We start from the raw sequence: 26,384 nt of genomic DNA on the forward strand, positions 1-26,384 counted from the left end.
ACACATCAATCTCCTACCTCACTCACATCACTCTCATTCCCCACTCTCATCCCTCTCCTCCCCCACTCACATCACTAACCTCCCCCCACTCAGATCACTCTCCTCCACCCACTCACATCAATCTCCTCCCCCACTCTCATCACTCTCCTCCCCCCACTGACATCACTAACTTCCCCCCACTCAGATCACTCTCCTCCACCCACTCACATCACTCACCTTCCCCCCACTCACATCACTCTCCCCCCAATCACATCACTCTCCTCCTCCAACTGACATCACTCTCCTACCCCACCCACATCACTCTCTTCCCCCCACTCACATCACTCCCCTTCCCCCCACTCACATCACTCTCCCCCCCAATCACATCACTCTCCTCCCCCGCCTGACATCACTCTCCTCCCCCACTCATCACTCTCCACCTCCACTCACATCACTCCTCTCCCCTACTCACGTCACTCTCCTCCCCCCACTCACGTCACTCTCCTCCCCCCACTCACATCACTCTCCTCCCCCACTCACATCACTCTCCTCCCCCACTCACATCACTCTCCTCCCCCACTCATATCACTCTCCTCCCCTACTCACATCACTCTCCTCCCCCCACTCACATCACTCTCCTCCCCGACTCAGATCACTCACATCCCCCCCACTCAGATCACTCTCCTCCTTACTCACATCACTCTCCTCCCCCACCCACATCACTCTCTTCCCCCCACTCACATCACTCCCCTTCCCCCCACTCACATCACTCTCCCCCCCAATCACATCACTCTCCTCCCCCGACTGACATCACTCTCCTCCCCCACTCACATCACTCTCCACCTCCACTCACATCACTCCTCTCCCCTACTCACATCACTCTCCTCCCCTACTCACGTCACTCTCCTCCCCCCACTCACATCACTCTCCTCCCCCACTCACATCACTCTCCTCCCCCACTCACATCACTCTCCTCCCCCACTCATATCACTCTCCTCCCCTACTCACATCACTCTCCTCCCCCCACTCACATCACTCTCCTCCCCCACTCAGATCACTCACATCCCCCCCACTCAGATCACTCTCCTCCTTACTCACATCACTCTCCTCCCCCACTCACATCACTCTCCTCCACCACTCACATCATTCACCTCCCCCAACTCACATCACTCACCTCCACCCACTGACATCACACTCCTCCCACACTCACATCACTCTTCTCCCCACTCACATCACTCTCCTCTCCAACTCATATCATGCCCCTCCTCCACTCACATCACTCTACTCTGCCCCACTCAAATCAGTCTCCTCCCCCACTCACATCACTCTCCACCTCCACTCACATCACTCCTCTGCCCTACTCACATCACTCTCCTCCCATACTCACATCACTCTCCTCCCCCACTCAGATCACTCTCCTCCCCCACGCAAATCACTCTCCTCCCCTCACTCACATCACACTCCTCCCCCCACTGACATCACTCTCCTCCCCCACTCACATCACTCTTCTCCCCACTCACATCACTCTCCTCCCCTACTCACATCACTCTCCTCTCCAACTCATATCACTCTCCTCCCCCACTCACATCACTCTCCTCTCCCCACTCACATCACTCTGCTCTCCCCACTCACATCACTCTTCTCCCCCACTCACATCACTCTCCTCCCCACTGACATCACTCTCCTCCCCCCCACACACATCTCTCCTCCCTTACTCACAACACTCTCATTCCCCACTCTCATCACTCTACTCCCCCACTCACATCACTAACCTCCCCCACTCAGATCACTCCCCTTCCCCCCACTCATATCACTCTCCTCCCCCACTCACATCACTAACCTCCCCCCACTCAGATCACTCTCCTCCACCCACTCACATCACTCCCCTTCCCCCCACTCACATCACTCTCCCCCCCAATCACATCACTCTCCTCCCCCGACTGACATCACTCTCCTCCCCCACCCACATCACTCTCCTCCCCCCACTCACATCACTCCCCTCCCCACTCACATCACTTTCCTCCCCACTCACATCACTTTCCTCCCCACTCACATCACTCTCCTCCCCCACTTACATCACTCTTCTCTCCCACTCACATCACTCTCCTTCCCACTGACATCACTCTCCTCCCCCACTCACATCACTCTCCTCCTCCCTTACATGACTCTCCTCCTCCCTCACATCACCCTCCTCCCCACCACTCACATTACTCTGCTCTCCCCACTCACATCACTCTCCTCCCCCCACTCATGTCACTCTCCTCCCCCCCCACTCACATCACTCTCCTCCCCCCCACTCACATCACTCTCCTCCCGCACTCACATCACTCACCTCCTCACTCACATCACTCTCCTCCTCCACTCAGATCACTCTCCTCCTCACACACATTACATTCCTCCCCCTCACTCACATCACTCTCCTCCCTATTTACATCACTCTCCTCCTTACTCATATCACTCTCCTCCCTCACTCACATCACTCTCCTCCCCCCCACTCACATTACACTCCTCTCCCCACTCACATCACTCTCCTCCTTCATGCACATCACTCTCCACCCCACTCACATCACTTTCCTCCCCACTCACATCACTCTCCCTCCCCACTCACATCACTCTCCCTCCCCACTCACATCACTCTCCACCTCCACTCACATCACTCCTCTCCCCTACTCACATCACTCTCCTCCCCCACTCACATCACTCTCCTCCCCCCACTCAGATCACTCTCCTCCCCCCACTCACATCACTCTCCTCTCTCACTCACATCACTGACCTTCCCACTCACATCACTTTCCTCCTCACTGACATCACTCTCCTCCCCAACTCACATCACTCTCCTCTCCCCCAATCACATCACTCTCCTCCCTCCACTCACATCACTCTTCCCCCCCACTCACATTACTCTCCTTCCCCACTGACATCACTCTTCTCCCCCACTCACATCACTCTCTTTCCCCACTCTCATCACTCTCCTCCCCCACTCACATCACTCCTCTCCCCTACTCACATCACTCTCCTCCCATACTCACATCACTCTCCACCCCCACTCAGATTACTCTCCTCCCCCACGCAAATCACTCTCCTCCCCTCACTCACATCACACTCCTCCCCCCACTCACATCACTCTCCTCTCCCCACTCACATCACCCTCCTTCCCCCCACTCACATCACTCTCCTCCCCCCCACTCACATCACTCTCCTCTCCCCACTCACATCACTCTCCCCCCCACTCACATCACTCTCCCTCCCCACTCACATCACGCTCCCTCCCCACTCTCATCACTCTCCACCTCCACTCATATCACTCCTCTCCCCTACTCACATCACTCTCCTCCCCTACTCACATCACTCTCCTCCCCCACTCACATCACTCTCCTCCCCCACTCACATCACTCTCCTCTCCCCACTCACATCACTCACCTCCCCCACTCACATCACTCACCTCACCCACTCACATCACTCTCCTCCCCTACTCACATCACTCTCCTCCTCACTCACATCACTCACTTCCTCACTCTCATCCCTCTCCTCCCCCACTCACATCACTAACCTCCCCCCACTCAGATCACTCTCCTCCACCCACTCACATCACTCTCCTCCCCCACTCTCATCACTCTCCTCCCCCCACTGACATCACTAACTTCCCCCACTCAGATCACTCTCCTCCACCCACTCACATCACTCACCTTCCCCCCACTCACATCACTCTCCCCCCCCAATCACATCACTCTCCTCCTCCAACTGACATCACTCTCCTCCCCCACCCACATCACTCTCTTCCCCCCACTCACATCACTCCCCTTCCCCCACTCACATCACTCTCCCCCCCAATCACATCACTCTCCTCTGCCGACTGACATCACTCTCCTCCCCCACTCACATCACTCTCCACCTCCACTCACATCACTCCTCTCCCCTACTCACATCACTCTCCTCCCCTACTCACGTCACTCTCCTCCCCCCACTCACATCACTCTCCTCCCCCACTCACATCACTCTCCTCCCCCACTCATATCACTCTCCTCCCCTACTCACATCACTCTCCTCCCCCCACTCACATCACTCTCCTCCCCCACTCAGATCACTCACATCCCCCCCACTCAGATCACTCTCCTCCTTATTCACATCACTCTCCTCCCCCACTCATATCACTCTCCTCCCATACTCACATCACTCTCCTCCCCCACTCAGATCACTCTCCTCCCCCACGCAAATCACTCTCTCCCCTCACTCACATCACACTCCTCCCCCACTCACATCACTCTCCTCTCCCCACTCACATCACTCTCCTCCCCCCCACTCACATCACTCTCCTCTCCCCACTCACATCACTCTCCTCCTTCATGCACATCACTCTCCCCTCCACTCACATCACTCTTCCCCCCCACTCACATTACTCTCCTTCCCCACTGACATCACTCTTCTCCCCCACTCACATCACTCTCTTTCCCCACTCTCATCACTCTCCTCCCCCACTCACATCACTCCTCTCCCCTACTCACATCACTCTCCTCCCATACTCACATCACTCTCCACCCCCACTCAGATTACTCTCCTCCCCCACGCAAATCACTCTCCTCCCCTCACTCACATCACACTCCTCCCCCACTCACATCACTCTCCTCTCCCCACTCACATCACCCTCCTTCCCCCCACTCACATCACTCTCCTCCCCCCCACTCACATCACTCTCCTCTCCCCACTCACATCACTCTCCCCCCCACTCACATCACTCTCCCTCCCCACTCACATCACGCTCCCTCCCCACTCTCATCACTCTCCACCTCCACTCATATCACTCCTCTCCCCTACTCACATCACTCTCCTCCCCTACTCACATCACTCTCCTCCCCCACTCACATCACTCTCCTCCCCCACTCACATCACTCTCCTCTCCCCACTCACATCACTCACCTCCCCCACTCACATCACTCACCTCACCCACTCACATCACTCTCCTCCCCTACTCACATCACTCTCCTCCTCACTCACATCACTCACTTCCTCACTCTCATCCCTCTCCTCCCCCACTCACATCACTAACCTCCCCCCACTCAGATCACTCTCCTCCACCCACTCACATCACTCTCCTCCCCCACTCTCATCACTCTCCTCCCCCCACTGACATCACTAACTTCCCCCCACTCAGATCACTCTCCTCCACCCACTCACATCACTCACCTTCCCCCCACTCACATCACTCTCCCCCCCCAATCACATCACTCTCCTCCTCCAACTGACATCACTCTCCTCCCCCACCCACATCACTCTCTTCCCCCCACTCACATCACTCCCCTTCCCCCACTCACATCACTCTCCCCCCCAATCACATCACTCTCCTCCGCCGACTGACATCACTCTCCTCCCCCACTCACATCACTCTCCACCTCCACTCACATCACTCCTCTCCCCTACTCACATCACTCTCCTCCCCTACTCACGTCACTCTCCTCCCCCCACTCACATCACTCTCCTCCCCCACTCACATCACTCTCCTCCCCCACTCATATCACTCTCCTCCCCTACTCACATCACTCTCCTCCCCCCACTCACATCACTCTCCTCCCCCACTCAGATCACTCACATCCCCCCCACTCAGATCACTCTCCTCCTTATTCACATCACTCTCCTCCCCCACTCATATCACTCTCCTCCCATACTCACATCACTCTCCTCCCCCACTCAGATCACTCTCCTCCCCCACGCAAATCACTCTCTCCCCTCACTCACATCACACTCCTCCCCCACTCACATCACTCTCCTCTCCCCACTCACATCACTCTCCTCCCCCCCACTCACATCACTCTCCTCTCCCCACTCACATCACTCTCCTCCTTCATGCACATCACTCTCCCCCCCACTCACATCACTTTTCTCCCCACTCACATCACTCTCCCTCCCCACTCACATCACTCTCCCTCCCCACTCACATCACTCTCCTCCCCCCACTGACATCACTAACTTCCCCCCACTCAGATCACTCTCCTCCACCCACTCACATCACTCTCCACCCCCAATCACATCACTCTCCTCCTCCAACTGACATCACTCTCCTCCCCCACCCACATCACTCTCTTCCCCCCACTCACATCACTCCCCTTCCCCCACTCACATCACTCTCCCCCACAATCACATCACTCTCCTCCCCCGACTGACATCACTCTCCTCCCCCACTCACATCACTCTCCACCTCCACTCACATCACTCCTCTCCCCTACTCACATCACTCTCCTCCCCTACTCACGTCACTCTCCTCCCCCCCACTCACATCACTCTCCTCCCCCACTCATATCACTCTCCTCCCCTACTCACATCACTCTCCTCCCCCCACTCACATCACTCTCCTCCCCCACTCAGATCACTCACATCCCCCCCACTCAGATCACTCTCCTCCTTATTCACATCACTCTCCTCCCCCACTCACATCACTCTCCTCCACCACTCACATCATTCACCTCCCCCAACTCACATCACTCACCTCCACCCACTGACATCACTCTCCTCCCCCACTCACATCACTCTTCTCCCCACTCACATCACTCTCCTCTCCAACTCATATCATGCCCCTCCTCCACTCACATCACTCTACTCTGCCCCACTCAAATCAGTCTCCTCCCCCACTCACATCACTCTCCACCTCCACTCACATCACTCCTCTCCCCTACTCACATCACTCTCCTCCCATACTCACATCACTCTCCTCCCCCACTCAGATCACTCTCCTCCCCCACGCAAATCACTCTCCTCCCCTCACTCACATCACACTCCTCCCCCCACTGACATCACTCTCCTCCCCCACTCACATCACTCTTCTCCCCACTCACATCACTCTCCTCCCCTACTCACATCACTCTCCTCTCCAACTCATATCACTCTCCTCCCCCACTCACATCACTCTCCTCTCCCCACTCACATCACTCTGCTCCCCCCACTCACATCACTCTTCTCCCCCACTCACATCACTCTTCTCCCCCACTCACATCACTCTCCTCCCCCCCACTCACATCACTCTCCTCCTGCACTCACATCACTCTCCTCCCATACTCACATCACTCTCCTCCCCCACTCAGATCACTCTCCTCCCCCACGCAAATCACTCTCTCCCCTCACTCACATCACACTCCTCCCCCACTCACATCACTCTCCTCTCCCCACTCACATCACTCTCCTCCCCCCCACTCACATCACTCTCCTCTCCCCACTCACATCACTCTCCTCCTTCATGCACATCACTCTCCCCCCCACTCACATCACTTTCCTCCCCACTCACATCACTCTCCCTCCCCACTCACATCACTCTCCCTCCCCACTCACATCACTCTCCTCCCCCCACTGACATCACTAACTTCCCCCCACTCAGATCACTCTCCTCCACCCACTCACATCACTCTCCCCCCCCAATCACATCACTCTCCTCCTCCAACTGACATCACTCTCCTCCCCCACCCACATCACTCTCTTCCCCCCACTCACATCACTCCCCTTCCCCCACTCACATCACTCTCCCCCACAATCACATCACTCTCCTCCCCCGACTGACATCACTCTCCTCCCCCACTCACATCACTCTCCACCTCCACTCACATCACTCCTCTCCCCTACTCACATCACTCTCCTCCCCTACTCACGTCACTCTCCTCCCCCCCACTCACATCACTCTCCTCCCCCACTCACATCACTCTCCTCCCCCACTCATATCAGTCTCCTCCCCTACTCACATCACTCTCCTCCCCCCACTCACATCACTCTCCTCCCCCACTCAGATCACTCACATCCCCCCCACTCAGATCACTCTCCTCCTTATTCACATCACTCTCCTCCCCCACTCACATCACTCTCCTCCACCACTCACATCATTCACCTCCCCCAACTCACATCACTCACCTCCACCCACTGACATCACTCTCCTCCCCCACTCACATCACTCTTCTCCCCACTCACATCACTCTCCTCTCCAACTCATATCATGCCCCTCCTCCACTCACATCACTCTACTCTGCCCCACTCAAATCAGTCTCCTCCCCCACTCACATCACTCTCCACCTCCACTCACATCACTCCTCTCCCCTACTCACATCACTCTCCTCCCATACTCACATCACTCTCCTCCCCCACTCAGATCACTCTCCTCCCCCACGCAAATCACTCTCCTCCCCTCACTCACATCACACTCCTCCCCCCACTGACATCACTCTCCTCCCCCACTCACATCACTCTTCTCCCCACTCACATCACTCTCCTCCCCTACTCACATCACTCTCCTCTCCAACTCATATCACTCTCCTCCCCCACTCACATCACTCTCCTCTCCCCACTCACATCACTCTGCTCCCCCCACTCACATCACTCTTCTCCCCCACTCACATCACTCTTCTCCCCCACTCACATCACTCTCCTCCCCCCCACTCACATCACTCTCCTCCCGCACTCACATCACTCACCTCCTCACTCACATCACTCTCCTCCTCCACTCAGATCACTCTCCTCCTCACACACATTACATTCCTCCCCCTCACTCACATCACTCTCCTCCCTATTTACATCACTCTCCTCCTTACTCATATCACTCTCCTCCCTCACTCTCATCACTCTCCTCCCCACTCACATCACTCTCCTCCCCTACTCACGTCACTCTCCTCCTCCACTCACATCACTCTCCTCCCCCACTCAGATCACTCACCTCCCCCCACTCAGATCACTCTCCTCCCCCAACTCACATCACTCACCTCCACCCACTGACATCACTCTCCTCCCCCACTCACATCACTCTTCTCCCCACTCACATCACTCTCCTCCCCCCACTCACATCACTCTCCTCTCCCCACTCACATCATGCCCCTCCTCCACTCACATCACTCTACTCTGCCCCACTCAAATCAGTCTCCTCCCCCACTCACATCACTCTCCACCTCCACTCACATCACTCCTCTCCCCTACTCACATCACTCTCCTCCCCTACTCACATCACTCTCCTCCCCCACTCAGATCACTCTCCTCCCCTACTCACATCACTCTCCTCCCCCACTCATATCACTCTCCTCCCATACTCACATCACTCTCCTCCCCCACTCAGATCACTCTCCTCCCCCACGCAAATCACTCTCTCCCCTCACTCACATCACACTCCTCCCCCACTCACATCACTCTCCTCTCCCCACTCACATCACTCTCCTCCCCCCCACTCACATCACTCTCCTCTCCCCACTCACATCACTCTCCTCCTTCATGCACATCACTCTCCCCCCCACTCACATCACTTTCCTCCCCACTCACATCACTCTCCCTCCCCACTCACATCACTCTCCCTCCCCACTCACATCACTCTCCACCTCCACTCACATCACTCCTCTCCCGTACTCACATCACTCTCCTCCCCTACTCACATCACTCTCCTCCCCCACTCACATCACTCTCCTCCCCCCACTCACATCACTAACCTCCCCCCACTCAGATCACTCTCCTCCACCCACTCACATCACTCTCATTCCCCACTCTCATCACTCTCCTCCCCACTCACATCACTCTCCTCCGCCCACTGACATCGCTCTCCTCCCCCAATCACATCACTCTCCACCTCCATTCACATCACTCTTCTTCCCTACTCACATCACTCTCCTCCCCCCACTCACATCACTCTCCTCCCCCACTCACATCATTCACCTAACCCACTCACATCACTCTCCTCCTCAACTCACATCATTCACCTACCCCCACTCACATCACTCTCCTCTCCCCACTCACATCACTCTGCTCCCCCAACTCACATCACTCACCTCCCCCACTCACATCACTCTCCTCCCCCCACTCACATCACTCTCCTCCCCCCACACACATCACTCTCCTCCCCACTCACAACATTCTCCTCCCCCACTCACATCACTCTCCTCTCCCCACTCACATCACTCTGCTCCCCCAACTCACATCACTCTTCTCCCCCACTCACATAACTCTCCTCCCCACTGACATCACTCTCCTCCCCCCCACACACATCACTCTCCTCCCTCACTCACATTACTCTCATTTCCCACTCTCATCACTCTCCTCCCCCATTCACATCACTAACCTCCCCTCACTCAGATCACTCTCCTCCACCCACTCACATCACTCTCCTCCCCCAACTGACATCACTCTCCTCCCCCACTAACATCACTCACCTCCACCCACTGTCATCACTCTCCTCTCCCACTCACATCACTCTGCTCCCCAATCATATCACTCTCCTCCTCCCTCACATCACTCTCCTCTCCCCACTCACATCACTCTGCTCCCCCCACTCACATCACTCTCCTCTCCCCACTCACATCACTCTCCTCCCCCCCACTCACATCACTCTCCTCTCCCCACTCACATCACTCTCCTCCTTCATGCACATCACTCTCCCCCCCACTCACATCACTTTCCTCCCCACTCACATCACTCTCCCTCCCCACTCACATCACTCTCCCTCCCCACTCACATCACTCTCCACCTCCACTCACATCACTCCTCTCCCCTACTCACATCACTCTCCTCCCCTACTCACATCACTCTCCTCCCCCACTCACATCACTCTCCTCCCCCCACTCACATCACTAACCTCCCCCCACTCAGATCACTCTCCTCCACCCACTCACATCACTCTCATTCCCCACTCTCATCACTCTCCTCCACCACTCACATCACTAACCTCCACCCACTCAGATCACTCTCCTCCACCCACTCACATCACTCACCTTCCCCCCACTCATATCACTCTCCTCCCCACTCACATCACTCTCCTCCGCCCACTGACATCGCTCTCCTCCCCCAATCACATCACTCTCCACCTCCATTCACATCACTCTTCTTCCCTACTCACATCACTCTCCTCCCCCCACTCACATCACTCTCCTCCCCCACTCACATCATTCACCTAACCCACTCACATCACTCTCCTCCTCAACTCACATCATTCACCTACCCCCACTCACATCACTCTCCTCTCCCCACTCACATCACTCTGCTCCCCCAACTCACATCACTCACCTCCCCCACTCACATCACTCTCCTCCCCCCACTCACATCACTCTCCTCCCCCCACACACATCACTCTCCTCCCCACTCACATCATTCTCCTCCCCCACTCACATCACTCTCCTCTCCCCACTCACATCACTCTGCTCCCCCAACTCACATCACTCTTCTCCCCCACTCACATAACTCTCCTCCCCACTGACATCACTCTCCTCCCCCCCACACACATCACTCTCCTCCCTCACTCACATTACTCTCATTTCCCACTCTCATCACTCTCCTCCCCCACTCACATCACTAACCTCCCCTCACTCAGATCACTCTCCTCCACCCACTCACATCACTCTCCTCCCCCAACTGACATCACTCTCCTCCCCCACTAACATCACTCACCTCCACCCACTGTCATCACTCTCCTCTCCCACTCACATCACTCTGCTCCCCAATCATATCACTCTCCTCCTCCCTCACATCACTCTCCTCTCCCCACTCACATCACTCTGCTCCCCCCACTCACATCACTCTCCTCCCCACAGACATCAATCTCCTCCCCCCCTCACACATCAGTGTCCTCCCTCACTCACATCACTCTCCTTCCTCACTCTCATCAATCTCCTCCCGCACTCACATCACTAAACTCCCCCCACTCAGATCACTCTCCTCCCCCACTCACATCACTCTCCTCCACCACTCACATCACTCTCCTCCCCCACTCAGATCACTCACTTCCCCCCACTCAGATCACTCTCCTCCTTACTCACATCACTCTCCTCTTCCACTCACATCATTCACCTCCACCCACTCACATCACTCTGCTCCCCCCACTCACATCACTCTTCTCCCCCACTCACATCACTCTGCTCCCCCCACTCATATCACTCTTCTCCCCCACACACATCACTCTTCTCCCCACTGACATCACTCTCATTCCCCACTCTCATCACTCTCCTCCCCCACTCAGATCACTCTCCACCTGCACTCACATCACTCCTCTCCCCTACTCACATAACTCTCCTCCCCTACTCACATCACTCTCCTCTCCAACTCATATCACTCTCCTCCCCCACTCACATCACTCACCTAACCCCACTCACATCACTCTCCTCCTCCCTCACATCACTCTCCTCCCCCCACTCACATCACTCTGCTCCCCCCACTCACATCACTCTCCTCCCCCCCACAGACATCTCTCTCCTCCCTTACTCACAACACTCTCAATCCCCACTCTCATCACTCTCCTCCCCCACTCACATCACTAACCTCCCCCACTCAGATCACTCTCCTCCACCCACTCACATCACTCCCCTTCCCCCCACTCACATCACTCTCCTCCTCCACTCACATCACTCACCTCCCCCACTCACATCTCTCCTCTCCCCTCTCACATCACTCTCCTCCCCCCTCTCACATCACTCTCCTCCCCCACTCACATCACTCACCTCCACCCACTGACATCACGCTCCTCCCCCACTCACATCACTCACCTCCCCCACTCACATCACTCCTCTCCCCACTCACATCACTCACCTCCACCCACTGACATCACTCTCCTCCCCCACTCACATCACTCTCCTCCCCCTCTCACATCACTCTCCTCCCCTACTCACATCACTCTCCTCCCCTACTCACATCACTCTCCTCTCCCCCAATCACATCAGTCTCCTCCCTCACTCACATCACTCTCCTCCTCCGCCACTCACATCACTCTCCTCCCCCTACTCACATCACTCTCTTCCTCACTCACATCATTCCCCTCCCCACCACTCACATCCCTCTCCTCCCCCACTCACATCACTCTCCTCCTCCCACTCACATCACTCTCCTCCCGCACTCACATCATTCACCTCCCCACCACTCACATCACTCTCCTCTCCCCCACTCACATCACTCTTCTCCCGACTCACATCACTCTCCTCACTCACATCACTCTCCTCCCTGACTCACATCACTCCTCTTCCCTAATCACATCACTCTCCTCCCTCACTCACATCACTCTCCACCTCCACTCACATCACTCTCCTCCCCTCACTCACATCACTCTCCTCCCCCTCACATCATTCTCCTCCCCCACTCACATCACTCTCCTCCCCCCCACTCACATCACTCTCCTCCTGCACTCACATCACCCACCTCCCCAACACTCACATCACTCTCCTCTCCCCCACTCACATCACTCTCCTCCCGACTCACATCACTCTCCTCCCCCCACTCACATCACTCTCCTCCCCCACTCACATCACTCTCCTCCCCCCACTCACATCACTCTCCTCCTCCCTCACATGACTCTCCTCCCCACTCACATCACTCTTATCCCCCACTCACATCACTCTCCTCATACATTTACATCACTCACCTCCCCACTCACATCACTCTCCTCCCCCCACTGACATCACTCACCTCCACCCTCACATCACTCTCCTCTCCCCACTCACATCACTCTTCTCCTCCACTCACATCACTCTCCTTCCCACTGACATCACTCTTCTCCCCCCAACACACATCACTCTCCTCCCTCACTCACATCATTCTCATTCCCCACTCTCATCACTCCCCTTACCCCCACTCACATCACTCTCCCCCCCAATCACATCACTCTCCTCCCCCGACTGACATCACTCTCCTCCCCCACCCACATCACTCTCCTCCCCCCACTCACATCACTCCCCTCCCCACTCACATCACTTTCCTCCCCACTCACATCACTCTCCTCCCCCCACTCACATCACTATCCTCCCCACTCACATCACTCTCGTCCTCCCTCACATCACTCTCCTATCCCCTCTCACATCACTCTGCTCCACTCACATCACTCTTCTCCCCCACTCACATCACTCTCCTCCCCACTGACATCACTCTCCTCCCCCACTCACATCACTCTCCTCCTCCCCCACTCACATCACTCTCCTCCCGCACTCACATCACTCACCTCCTCACTCACATCACTCTCCTCCTCCACTCAGATCACTCTCCTCCTCACACACATTACATTCCTCCCCCTCACTCACATCACTCTCCTCCCTACTTATATCACTCTCTTCCTTACTCACATCACTCTCCTCCCTCACTCACATCACTCTCCTCCCCACTCACATCACTCTCCTCCCCCCAATGACAGCACTCTCCTCCACCCACTGACATCACTCTCCTCCCCCCACTCACATCACTCTCCTCCTCACTCACATCACTCACTTCCTCACTCACATCACTCTCCTCCCCCACTCACATCACCTCCACTCACATCACTCCTCTCCCCTACTCACATCACTCTCCTCTCCCCACTCACATCACGCTCCTCCCCCCCACTCACATCACTCTCCTCCCCCTCACATCACTCTCCGCCCCCTCCACTCACATCGCTATCCTCCCCCACTCACATCACTCTCCTCATACACTCACATCACTCTCCTCTCCCCACTCACATCTCTCCTCCCCCCACTCACATCACTCTCCTCCCCCACTCACATCACTCACCTCCCCGCACTCACATCACTCACCTCCACCCACTCACATCACTCCTCTCCCCACTCACATCACTCACCTCCTCCCACTGACATCACTCTCCTCCCCCACTCACATCACTCACCTCCCCCACTCACATCACTCCTCTCCCCACTCACATCACTCACCTCCACCCACTGACATCACTCCTCTCCCCACTCACATCACTCACCTCCACCCACTGACATCACTCTCCTCCCCCACTCACATCACTCTCCTCCCCCCTCACATCACTCTCCTCCCCTACTCACATCACTCTCCTCTCCCCCAATCACATCAGTCTCCTCCCTCACTCGCATCACTCTCCTCCCCGCCACTCACATCACTCTCCTCCCCCTACTCACATCACTCTCTTCCTCACTCACATCACTCTCCTCCCCACCACTCACATCCCTCTCCTCCCCCACTCACATCACTCTCCTCCCGCACTCACATCATTCACCTCCCCACCACTCACATCACTCTCCTCTCCCCCACTCACATCACTCTCCTCCCGACTCACATCACTCTCCTCACTCACATCACTCTCCTCCCTGACTCACATCACTCCTCTTCCCTAATCACATCACTCTCCTCCCCCACTCACATCACTCTCCACCTCCACTCACATCACTCTCCTCCACTCACTCACATCACTCTCCTCCCCCTCACATCATTCTCCTCCCCCACTCACATCACTCTCCTCCCCCCCACTCACATCATTCACCTCCCCACCACTCACATCACTCTCCTCTCCCCCACTCACATCACTCTCCTCCCGACTCACATCACTCTCCTCCCCCGCTCACATCACTCACCTCCTCCCACTCACATCACTCTCCTCCCCCCACTCACATCACTCTCCTCTTCCCACTCGCATCACTCTCCTCCCCCACTCACATCACTCTCCTCCCCTCACTCACATCACTCTCCTCCCCCAACTCACATCACTCTCTTCCTCACTCACATCACTCTCTTCCTCACTCACATCACTCTCCTCCTCCCCACTCACATCACTCTCCTCCCTACTCACATCACTCTCCTCACTCACATCACTCTCCTCCCTGACTCACATCACTCCTCTTCCCTAATCACATCACTCACCTCACCCACTCACATCATTCTCCTCCCTCCACTCACATCTCTCTCCTCCTCACTCACATCACTCTCCTTCAGTACTCACATCATTCTCTTCCTCCACTCAAATCACTCTCCTCCCCCCACTCATATCACTCTCCTCCCCCTCTCACATCACTATCCCCCCCACACTCATCACTATCCTCCCCCCCATACTCATCACTCTCCTCTCCCCACTCACATCACTGTCCTCCCCACTCACATCACTCTCCTCTCCCCCACTCACATCACTCTCCTGCTCCCTCACATCACTCTCCTCTCCCCACTCACAGCACTCTGCTCCCCCCACTCACATTACTCTTCTCCCCCACTCACATCACTCTGCTCCCCCACTCACATCACTCTCCTCCTCCCCACTCACATCACTCACCTCCCCCACTCACATCACTCACCTCCCCCACTCACATCACTCTCCTCCCCCCCACTCACATCACTCTCCTCCCCCCCACTCACATCACTCTCTTCCCCACTCACATCACTCACCTCCCCCCACTCACATCACTCTCCTCCCCCCCATTCACATCACTCACCTCCCCCCACTCACATCACTCACCTCCACCCACTGACATCACTCTTTTCCCCCACTCACATCACTCTCCTCTCCCCACTCACATCACTCTGCTCCCCCCACTCACATCACTCTCCTCCCCCACACACATCACTCTCCTCCCTCACTCACATCACTCTCCTTCCCCACTCTCATCACTCTCCTCCCCCACTCACATCACTAACCTCCCCCCACTCAGATCACTCTCCTCCCCCACTCACATCACTAAACTCCCCCCACTCAGATCACTATCCTCCCCCCACTCACATCACCTCCTCTCCCCCAATCACATCACTCTCCTCCCCACCACTCACATCACTCTCCTCCCGCACTCACATCACTCACCTCCTCCACTCACATCACTCTCCTCCTCCACTCAGATCAATTTCCTCCTCACACCCATTACATTCCTTCCCCCCACTCACATCACTCTCCTCCCTACTCACATCACTCTCCTCCTCACTCACATCACTCTCCTCCCCCACTCACATCACTTTCCACCTCCAGTCACATCACTCTCCTCCCCTACTCACATCACTCTCCTCCCCCACTCACATCACTCTCCACCCCACTCACATCACTCTCCTCCCCCACTCACATCACTCTCCACCCCACTCACATCACTCTCCTCCCGACTCACATCACTCTCCTCCACACTCACATCACTCTCCTCCCCCCACTGACATCACTCTCCTCCCCCACTAACATCACTATCCTCCCCCTCACTCTCATCACTATCCTCCCCAACTCACATCACTCTCCTCCCCCACTCACATCACTCTCCTCCCCCCCACTCACATCACTCTCCTCCCCCACTCACATCACTCTCCTCCTCACTCACAATACTCTCCTCTCCCCCACTCACATCACTCTCCTCCCCCACTCACATCACTCTCCTCCCCCACTCGCATCACTCTCCTCCCCCACTCACATCACTCTCCTCCCCTCACTCACATCACTCTCCTCCCCCAACTCACATCACTCTCTTCCTCACTCACATCACTCTCTTCCTCACTCACATCACTCTCCTCCTCCCCACTCACATCACTCTCCTCCCTACTCACATCACTCTCCTCACTCACATCACTCTCCTCCCTGACTCACATCACTCCTCTTCCCTAATCACATCACTCACCTCACCCACTCACATCATTCTCCTCCCTCCACTCACATCTCTCTCCTCCTCACTCACATCACTCTCCTTCAGTACTCACATCATTCTCTTCCTCCACTCAAATCACTCTCCTCCCCCCACTCATATCACTCTCCTCCCCCTCTCACATCACTATCCCCCCCACACTCATCACTATCCTCCCCCCCATACTCATCACTCTCCTCTCCCCACTCACATCACTGTCCTCCCCACTCACATCACTCTCCTCTCCCCCACTCACATCACTCTCCTGCTCCCTCACATCACTCTCCTCTCCCCACTCACAGCACTCTGCTCCCCCCACTCACATTACTCTTCTCCCCCACTCACATCACTCTGCTCCCCCACTCACATCACTCTCCTCCTCCCCACTCACATCACTCACCTCCCCCACTCACATCACTCACCTCCCCCACTCACATCACTCTCCTCCCCCCCACTCACATCACTCTCCTCCCCCCCACTCACATCACTCTCTTCCCCACTCACATCACTCACCTCCCCCCACTCACATCACTCTCCTCCCCCCCATTCACATCACTCACCTCCCCCCACTCACATCACTCACCTCCACCCACTGACATCACTCTTTTCCCCCACTCACATCACTCTCCTCTCCCCACTCACATCACTCTGCTCCCCCCACTCACATCACTCTCCTCCCCCACACACATCACTCTCCTCCCTCACTCACATCACTCTCCTTCCCCACTCTCATCACTCTCCTCCCCCACTCACATCACTAACCTCCCCCCACTCAGATCACTCTCCTCCCCCACTCACATCACTAAACTCCCCCCACTCAGATCACTATCCTCCCCCCACTCACATCACCTCCTCTCCCCCAATCACATCACTCTCCTCCCCACCACTCACATCACTCTCCTCCCGCACTCACATCACTCACCTCCTCCACTCACATCACTCTCCTCCTCCACTCAGATCAATTTCCTCCTCACACCCATTACATTCCTTCCCCCCACTCACATCACTCTCCTCCCTACTCACATCACTCTCCTCCTCACTCACATCACTCTCCTCCCCCACTCACATCACTTTCCACCTCCAGTCACATCACTCTCCTCCCGTACTCACATCACTCTCCTCCCCCACTCACATCACTCTCCACCCCACTCACATCACTCTCCTCCCCCACTCACATCACTCTCCACCCCACTCACATCACTCTCCTCCCGACTCACATCACTCTCCTCCACACTCACATCACTCTCCTCCCCCCACTGACATCACTCTCCTCCCCCACTAACATCACTATCCTCCCCCTCACTCTCATCACTATCCTCCCCAACTCACATCACTCTCCTCCCCCACTCACATCACTCTCCTCCCCCCCACTCACATCACTCTCCTCCCCCACTCACATCACTCTCCTCCTCACTCACAATACTCTCCTCTCCCCCACTCACATCACTCTCCTCCCCCACTCACATCACTCTCCTCCCCTACTCACATCACTCTCCTCCCCCACACACATCACTCTCCTCCCCACTCACATCACTCTCCTTCCCGCCACTCACATCACTCTCCTCTCCCCACTCACATCACTCTCCTTCCCCCCACTCACATCACTCTCCTCCCCCCACTCACATCACTCTCCTCTCTGCACTCACATCAGTCTCCTCCTCCACTCACATCACTCTCCTCCCCCACTCACATCACTCTCTTCCTCCACTCACATCACTCTCCTTCCCCCCACTCACATCACTCACCTCCCCACTGACATCACTCTCCTCCCCCCACTCACATCACTCTCCTCCTCAGTCACATCACTCTCCTTCACCACTCACATCACTCTCTTCCTCCACTCACATCACTCTCCTCCCCCCACTCACATCACTGTCCTCCCCCCCACTCTCATCACTCTCCTCCCCACTCACATCACTCTCCTCCCCCCACTCACATCACTCTCCACCCCACTCACATCACTCTCCTCCCGACTCACATCACTCTCCTCCACACTCACATCACTCTCCTCCCCCCACTGACATCACTCTCCTCCCCCACTAACATCACTATCCTCCCCCTCACTCTCATCACTATCCTCCCCCACTCACATCACTCTCCTCCCCCACTCACATCACTCTCCTCCCCCCCACTCACATCACTCTCCTCCCCCACTCACATCACTCTCCTCCTCACTCACAATACTCTCCTCTCCCCCACTCACATCACTCTCCTCCCCCACTCACATCACTCTCCTCCCCCTTACTCACATCACTCTCCTCTATCCTCACTTGCATCTCTCTCCCATTTCCTTCACTCACTTCCCTCTCCCGTTTCCCCCCACTTGCTTCCCTCTCTCATTACCATCAGTCGCTTTCCCTGTACTCTTCCTTTTCTCCCCTCACTTGCATCCCTCTGCACTTCCTTCATTTGCTTACCCCCCTTCCTTTAGCTTGCTTTCCTTTCCTGCTTCTCTGTTCTCCATTGCTCATCCTTCTCACTTGCCTACCCTCCTCACTCACTTTCCTTCCTTTACCAATCTTTATTCCTTCTCCTATTCACCTGCGTTCATGTCCTTCACACATTTTCCCCCTCCCCTTTACCCACTTTCTGTTCCCTTTTTGTTTTCATATGTTCTTCCCCTCCCCAATGCTATTCTTCCTCCCTCCATTCCTTCTCTACTCCTCCCCTTCACTCTTATCTTACCTCTCACTCTCCATTTACTTTCTCCCTCCCCTTTACGTGATTTCTCCCTTCCCCTTCATGTGTTTCTCTCCCTTCCCCTTTGCGTGTTTCTCTCCCTCCCCTTTGCGTGTTTCTCACCTCCCCTTTGCGTGTTTCTCTCCCTTCCCCTTTGCGTGTTTCTCACCTCCCCTTTTCGTGTTTTTCTCACCTCTCCTTTGCGTGTTTTTCTCACCTCCCCTTTGCGTGTTTCTCTCCCTTCCCCTTTGCGTGTTTTTCTCACCTCCCCTTTGCGTGTTTCTCACCTCCCCTTTGCGTGTTTGTCACCTCCCCTTTGCATGTTTCTCACCTCCCCTTTGCGTGTTTCTCTCCCTTCCCCTTTGCGTGTTTCTCACCTCCCCTTTGCGTGTTTCTCTCCCTTCCCCTTTGCGTGTTTCTCACCTCCCCTTTTCATGTTTCGCACCTCCCCTTTGCGTGTTTCTCTCCCTTCCCCTTTGCGTGTTTCTCACCTCCCCTTTGCGTGTTTTCTTCCTTCCCCTTTGCGTGTTTTTCTCACCTCCCCTTTGCGTGTTTTTCTCATCTCCCTTTGCTCACTTTTCTGCCTCCTCCCCCTGTGCATGCTTCCCCGCTTTCTTTTCCCTCGTACACTTTCTACCCTTTCCATGCTCCATTTTTGACCTCGTCCCCTTGGTTGCATTAGTTAAGCAGTCAAATAAATTTATTAATCAGCACTGTCATCTGACTCTGATTCAAGACCCATGTGAGTAAGGTTGTATAGAGTTCAGATTCTAATCTCAAAAGTCGGCATTTTTGAAATCATCTTTTTTCCCTCAACATGCTTTTTTATCTGTTTCAAATGCTGTATCTCAGTAACTTCAAAATGGAATAGAGAGTGACAATGGCATTATTTACACTTTGAGAAAAACTTAGTAGCTCATTATTGTTTTGATTTGTTGCCTCTTTGGTTCCCTTGGAGTGGGGCAATATTTTTGACTTTTTGTTTGAATTTTTCTACCATTAGGAACTGCTGACTTTAAATATCCAAATGTTGATTTGGCTCAGGTTCCAGTTTTACTTCCTTGTTTCATTTTATTCTCTATTGAAATCTGTGTAAAGTAAGATAGGGCATACAAAAGCGAGATAAGTTTAAAAAAGCACATAGGAAACTTTCATTTTCTTTGAATGGCTCATTCTTGCAATGTGAATGTTGTAGTTGCACAGTTTATTTAATATTTCAAACTGATTTTGATCAGTCATCTTTGTAATTCAAGAAGTGATCTCAATTTCTATCCTTTCCAAGATTTGCATTGGATTTGGAGAAAGGGAGCAGAATTGGTTGCAGCTTAAGCTGGCAAAACTGGCAAGGATTCTTGAAAGAATATTTACATTCCAACTTTATGTTGGCTGATCTAAGTGTCTGTGCTTTACACATCTTTAGCAGCAGACATGTTTAAACCTTCATGAGTTGAGTAAAGCATCTGGATATTACAATGTCTTCTTTAATAAAGAGTTGAGAACTGTAATGTGAAGTCTATATGAAAGTATGTCATTACTGAAGCTTCATCATCTGCATTGTCAAATCTTAGTGATTTACAGCAAAATTTTTTCCCATTATGAAACTGTAAGAGCTGACTTCTGGAAAATTCCACTCGTTAGGTTGTTGCTAATTTTCCACACGGAGGCTTTATAGCATTTCATTCTATTACAGAGTTTATTTTAATCCATGTGCCCTTTTGCTAATTTAAATTGATAACATTACTTTTGATATTCCCTTTGAGTTATCAGAGGTCTGCAGATCAAGTTTGTTATCTACTATCATGTTATAAGGGTGCTTTGCTGCATTGGTGGGAATTCAAGTTAATGCTCTGTCTTGGCAACAAAAGATAAGAAATATATAATTGAAAACTTTCATTTCCTATACCACACTGTTGGTTGCCAAGTCTTAAAATATCTTGGCTCAATCTTTTGAAATATCTCCTAAGCCTCTGAAGTTGATGACTCCCATTAAACCAATTTTTTACATTAAGTCTCTTGACCATATTCTTGTTGATCTCACTTAATGCACTTTTTTTGGCTCAATATCAGTTTCATTTAATGCCCTGAAGAAGTGAATTCAATGGTTTTATTATGCTAAAGGTTCTATGTAAATACAACTTGTTTTTCTTGTGTAAAAAATACTGTTTTTTAAAAGAAGAATTTGAGTTTTTGGCTCTGGTCCTTGTTAGAACATGAAGTTTGCTTGCAGGAGTTAGCAAAAGTACTTAATTTTATCACCAGCATGTTCTTATAATTCACATCTATTTTTCTTTTGCACACTGAGATTTGCAGTTTATTAGTTTTTTTGTAATGTCAGTTCAGGCAAAACTAGTCTTGGGTGATCGAATTTGACGTTGACTATGCTATCGACATCCACTCCATAGAGTCATAGAGCACTGCAGCACAGAGGCAGGTTGTTCAGCCCGTCCAGTCTCTGCCAAACTTCATTCTTTTCAGTAACTCAGAAAATGTTGCTTGTGATTGCCATTATATTGGGAATGGAAATCAAGATTTATGATCTGGAAATTTAAATGTGCAAAACATAGAGGGACATCACTAAAATGTCAAAAACACAGCTTTTTGTTCAATTAAGTTTTGAAGCATTCAAATGCAATACAAGGGGAACAGAAAATAATGTTCTGTAGCATTAATAGGTACTTAAGTTTTTCAGATTTAAACTCAGTAAGTACCATTGGTTTAGGGCTTTGTGTTGCATTTAGGTTTTCCATATTCCAAATAAACTGAGTGAGTAATAAGTAAGGTATTGTAGGAATGTTGGCCTTGGTGACATCTTTATGTTGATAGGTTATGGCTCAAAACATAATTTATTCTTGAATATACAAACTTGACAAACATCTAAATCCTATTGTTGCTTAAGTGGAACTAAAAGATCCCATGACAATGTTAGAAGAGTAGAGCCTTCCGTTTGTAATCCTGCTGACATCCTTCCTTCCATCAGTAATTTTTTTTAATGCTCAAATAGTGATTTCATTTTGGGAATAATCTGTTGCTTGTAAATAGACACAATTGGTAAAAAATAATTTTATTAATCTTGTATTATAAAATTAAGTTTTCTTTTTAGCCACCTATTCTGATTTTTCAATCAGTTTGAACTTCAAAAAGAGCATAAAGTTCTGGAGTATTATTGGGCTTTATCACTGCCCAGCATGGATTTTATAAGAGACCTGCTCTTTCAGTTTCTTGATTATGTTATTTTCTCGGGACTGAGTACTGCCAATGATGCTGCAGTTATTAATTTCTTTATGGAACATGCATCAATACCTAAATTACAGAGAGAATCTGACCGATGTTGCTATAAAATATAATAACACACAGTGAATATATTGATGGTATTTCTCTTTTTAATGAAGAATATTACAATGTTTGATATTTGATCAATACTTGTGAAATATATTTAAAAATAGCATCTTTATAAATAAAATAGTATTAAAATATTAAAATTCAATAATGCAACTGCAGTGCATTGAAAACTATTAATTTTATGATGTTTTTGCATATTTATGAAGAACAAATGCATCCTTCCTGTGATTTCTCAGTCTCTTAGCTATTACTTTTATTACATTAACAGTTGGTGCTTTTCAGCTCCTTGCAGGTGTTGAATCTTGCCAATAACCAGCTGAAGTCAGTATGCAGCTTTTCCAAACAGTTCCTTAATCTTGAAATCCTTAACATAGCCAATAATTGCATTGACGTGAAGAAGGAACTTGTAAGTATGATTGTTTTATTCTAATTCAATGTGAGCATTGTTAAAACTTGTAATTTTTTATTTAAAAAATTATATCAATCTGTGTGTGCATTTAATATTTTCTATCAAATTTATATGCATGGATTTGCATGTTATTTAAATTCAAATATATCTCTAATGAGAACAGCACTTGACCTTTAAAAACACTATAAACTGCAGTTGCTAAGGGAATGAGGAAGTGAAGTTATTTTTGCCGATGTTTTTTCCTTCAAGAAATTTCTGGCACAGTGCTGCCACCTGGAGGATCTACATATTGCTGGCAACAATACCGGGACTTCAAAAGAAGAAAATGAGTGAGAACTATATTGTTTATCTGTAGGAATTACAAATCGCTCACAAATTATAGCAAGATAGAACATAGAGCATAGAATAGTACAGCACAGTACAGGCCCTTCGGCCCACAATGTTGTGCCGACCCTTAAACCCTGCCTCCCATATAACCCCCTACCTTAAATTCCTCCATATACCTGTCTAGTAGTCTCTTAAATTTCACTAGCATATCTGCCTCCACCACTGACTCAGGCAGTGCATTCCACGCACCAACCACTCTCTGAGTAAAAAACCTTCCTCTAATATCCCCCTTGAACTTCCCACCCCTTACCTTAAAGCCATGTCCTCTTGTACTGAGCAGTGGTGCCCTGGGGAAGAGGCGCTGGCTGTCCACTCTATCTATTCCTCTTAATATCTTGTATACCTCTATCATGTCTCCTCTCTTCCTCCTCTCCAAAGAGTAAAGCCCTAGCTCCCTTAATCTCTGATCATAATGCATACTCTCTAAACCAGGCAGCATCCTGGTAAATCTCCTCTGTACCCTTTCCAATGCTTCCACATCCTTCTTATAGTGAGGCGACCAGAACAGGACACAGTACTCCAAGTGTGGCCTAACCGGAGTTTTATAGAGCTGCATCATTACCTCGCAACTCTTAAACATTAACCCTCGACTTAAGAAGGCTAACACCCCATAAGCTTTCTTAACTACCCTATCTACCTGTGAGGCAACTTTCAAGGATCTGTGGACATGTACCCCCAGATCTCTCTGCTCTTCCACACTACCAAGTATCCTGCCATTTACTTTGTACTCTGCCTTGGAGTTTGTCCTTCCAAAGTGTACCACCTCACACTTCCTTGGGTTGAACTCCATCTGCCACTTCTCAGCCCAGTTCTGCATCCGCTCAATGTCTCTCTGCAATCTTCAACAATTCTCTACACTATCCACAACACCACCAACCTTTGTGTCATCTACAAACTTGCCAACCCACCCTTCTACCCCCACACCCAGGTCGTTAATAAAAATCACGAAAAGTAGAGGTCCCAGTACCAATCTTTGTGGGACACCACTAGTCACAACCCTCCAATCCGAATGTACTCGCTCCACTATGACCCTCTGCTTTCTGCAGGCAGGCCAATTCTGAATCCACCTGGCCAAACTTCCCATGCCTTCTGACTTTCTGAATAAGCCTACCGTGTGGAACCTTGTCAAATGCCTTACTAAAATCAATGTAGATCATATCCACTGCACTACCCTCATCTATATGCCTGGTCACCTCCTCAAAGAACTCTATCAGGCTTGTTAGACATGATCTGCCTTTCACAAAGCCATGCTGACTGTCCCTGATCAGACCATGATTCTCTAAATGTCCATAGATCCTATCTCTAAGAATCTTTTCCAACAGCTTTTCCACCACAGACATGAGGCTCACTGGTCTATAATTACCCAGACTATCCCTACTACCTTTTTTGAACAGGGGGACAACATTCACCTCCCTCCAATCCTCCGGTACCATTCCTGTGGACAACGAGGACATAAAGATCCTAGCCAGAGGCTCAGCAATCTCTTACCTCACCTCATGGAGCAGCCTGGGGAATATTCCATCAGGCCCCGGGGACTTATCCGTCGTGATGTATTTTAACAACTCCAACGGCTCCTCTCCCTTAATATCAATATGCTCCAGAACATCAACCTCACTCATATTGTCCTCACCGTCAGCAAGTTCCCTCTTGATGGTGAATACCGAAGAGAAGTATTCACTGAGGACTTCACTCACTTCCACAGCCTCCAGACACATCTTCCCACCTTTATCTCTAATTGGTCCTACCTTTACTCCTGTCATCCTTTTGTTCTTCACATAATTGAAGAGTGCCTTGGGGTTTTCCTTTACCCTACTCGCCAAGGTCTTCTCATGCCCCCTTCTTGCTCTCCTCAGCCCCTTCTTAAGCTCCTTTCTTGCTACCCTATATTCCTCAGTAGACCCATCTGATTCTTGCTTCCTAAACCTCATGTATGATTTCTTCTTCCACTTGACTAGATTTTCCACTTCACTTGTCACCTATGGTTCCTTTACCCTACCATTCTTTATCCTCCTCACCGGGACAAATTTATCCCTAACATCCTGCAAGAGATCCCTAAACATCGACCACATGTCCATAGTACATTTCCCTGCAAAAACATCATTCCAATTCACACCTGCAAGTTCTAGCCTTATAGCCTCATAATTTGCCCTTCCCCAATTAAAAAATTTCCTGTCCTCTCTGATTCTGTCCTTTTCCCTGATAATGTTAAAGGCCAGGGAGCAATGGTCACTGTCCCCCAGATGCTCATCCACTGAGAGATCTGTAACCTGACCCGGTTCATTACCTGATACTAGATCTGG

General features: G+C 51.9%; 1 protein-coding gene across 1 annotated transcript in view; it reads left to right on the forward strand.

The window, feature by feature from the left end:
* The window catches only part of LOC140187440 (uncharacterized), a 217,492-nt gene that overhangs the window by 144,780 nt on the left and 46,328 nt on the right, over positions 1 to 26,384 (forward strand). The window contains exons 11-12 of the mRNA XM_072242765.1: positions 23,571 to 23,694; positions 23,947 to 24,026. Coding sequence (XP_072098866.1) covers positions 23,571 to 23,694; positions 23,947 to 24,026 — 204 coding nt within the window. The remainder of the gene's footprint in view (positions 1 to 23,570; positions 23,695 to 23,946; positions 24,027 to 26,384) is intronic.

Source organism: Mobula birostris, chromosome 24 (genome assembly GCF_030028105.1).
Source record: "Mobula birostris isolate sMobBir1 chromosome 24, sMobBir1.hap1, whole genome shotgun sequence".
In the NCBI taxonomy this organism is placed as follows: domain Eukaryota; kingdom Metazoa; phylum Chordata; class Chondrichthyes; order Myliobatiformes; family Myliobatidae; genus Mobula; species Mobula birostris.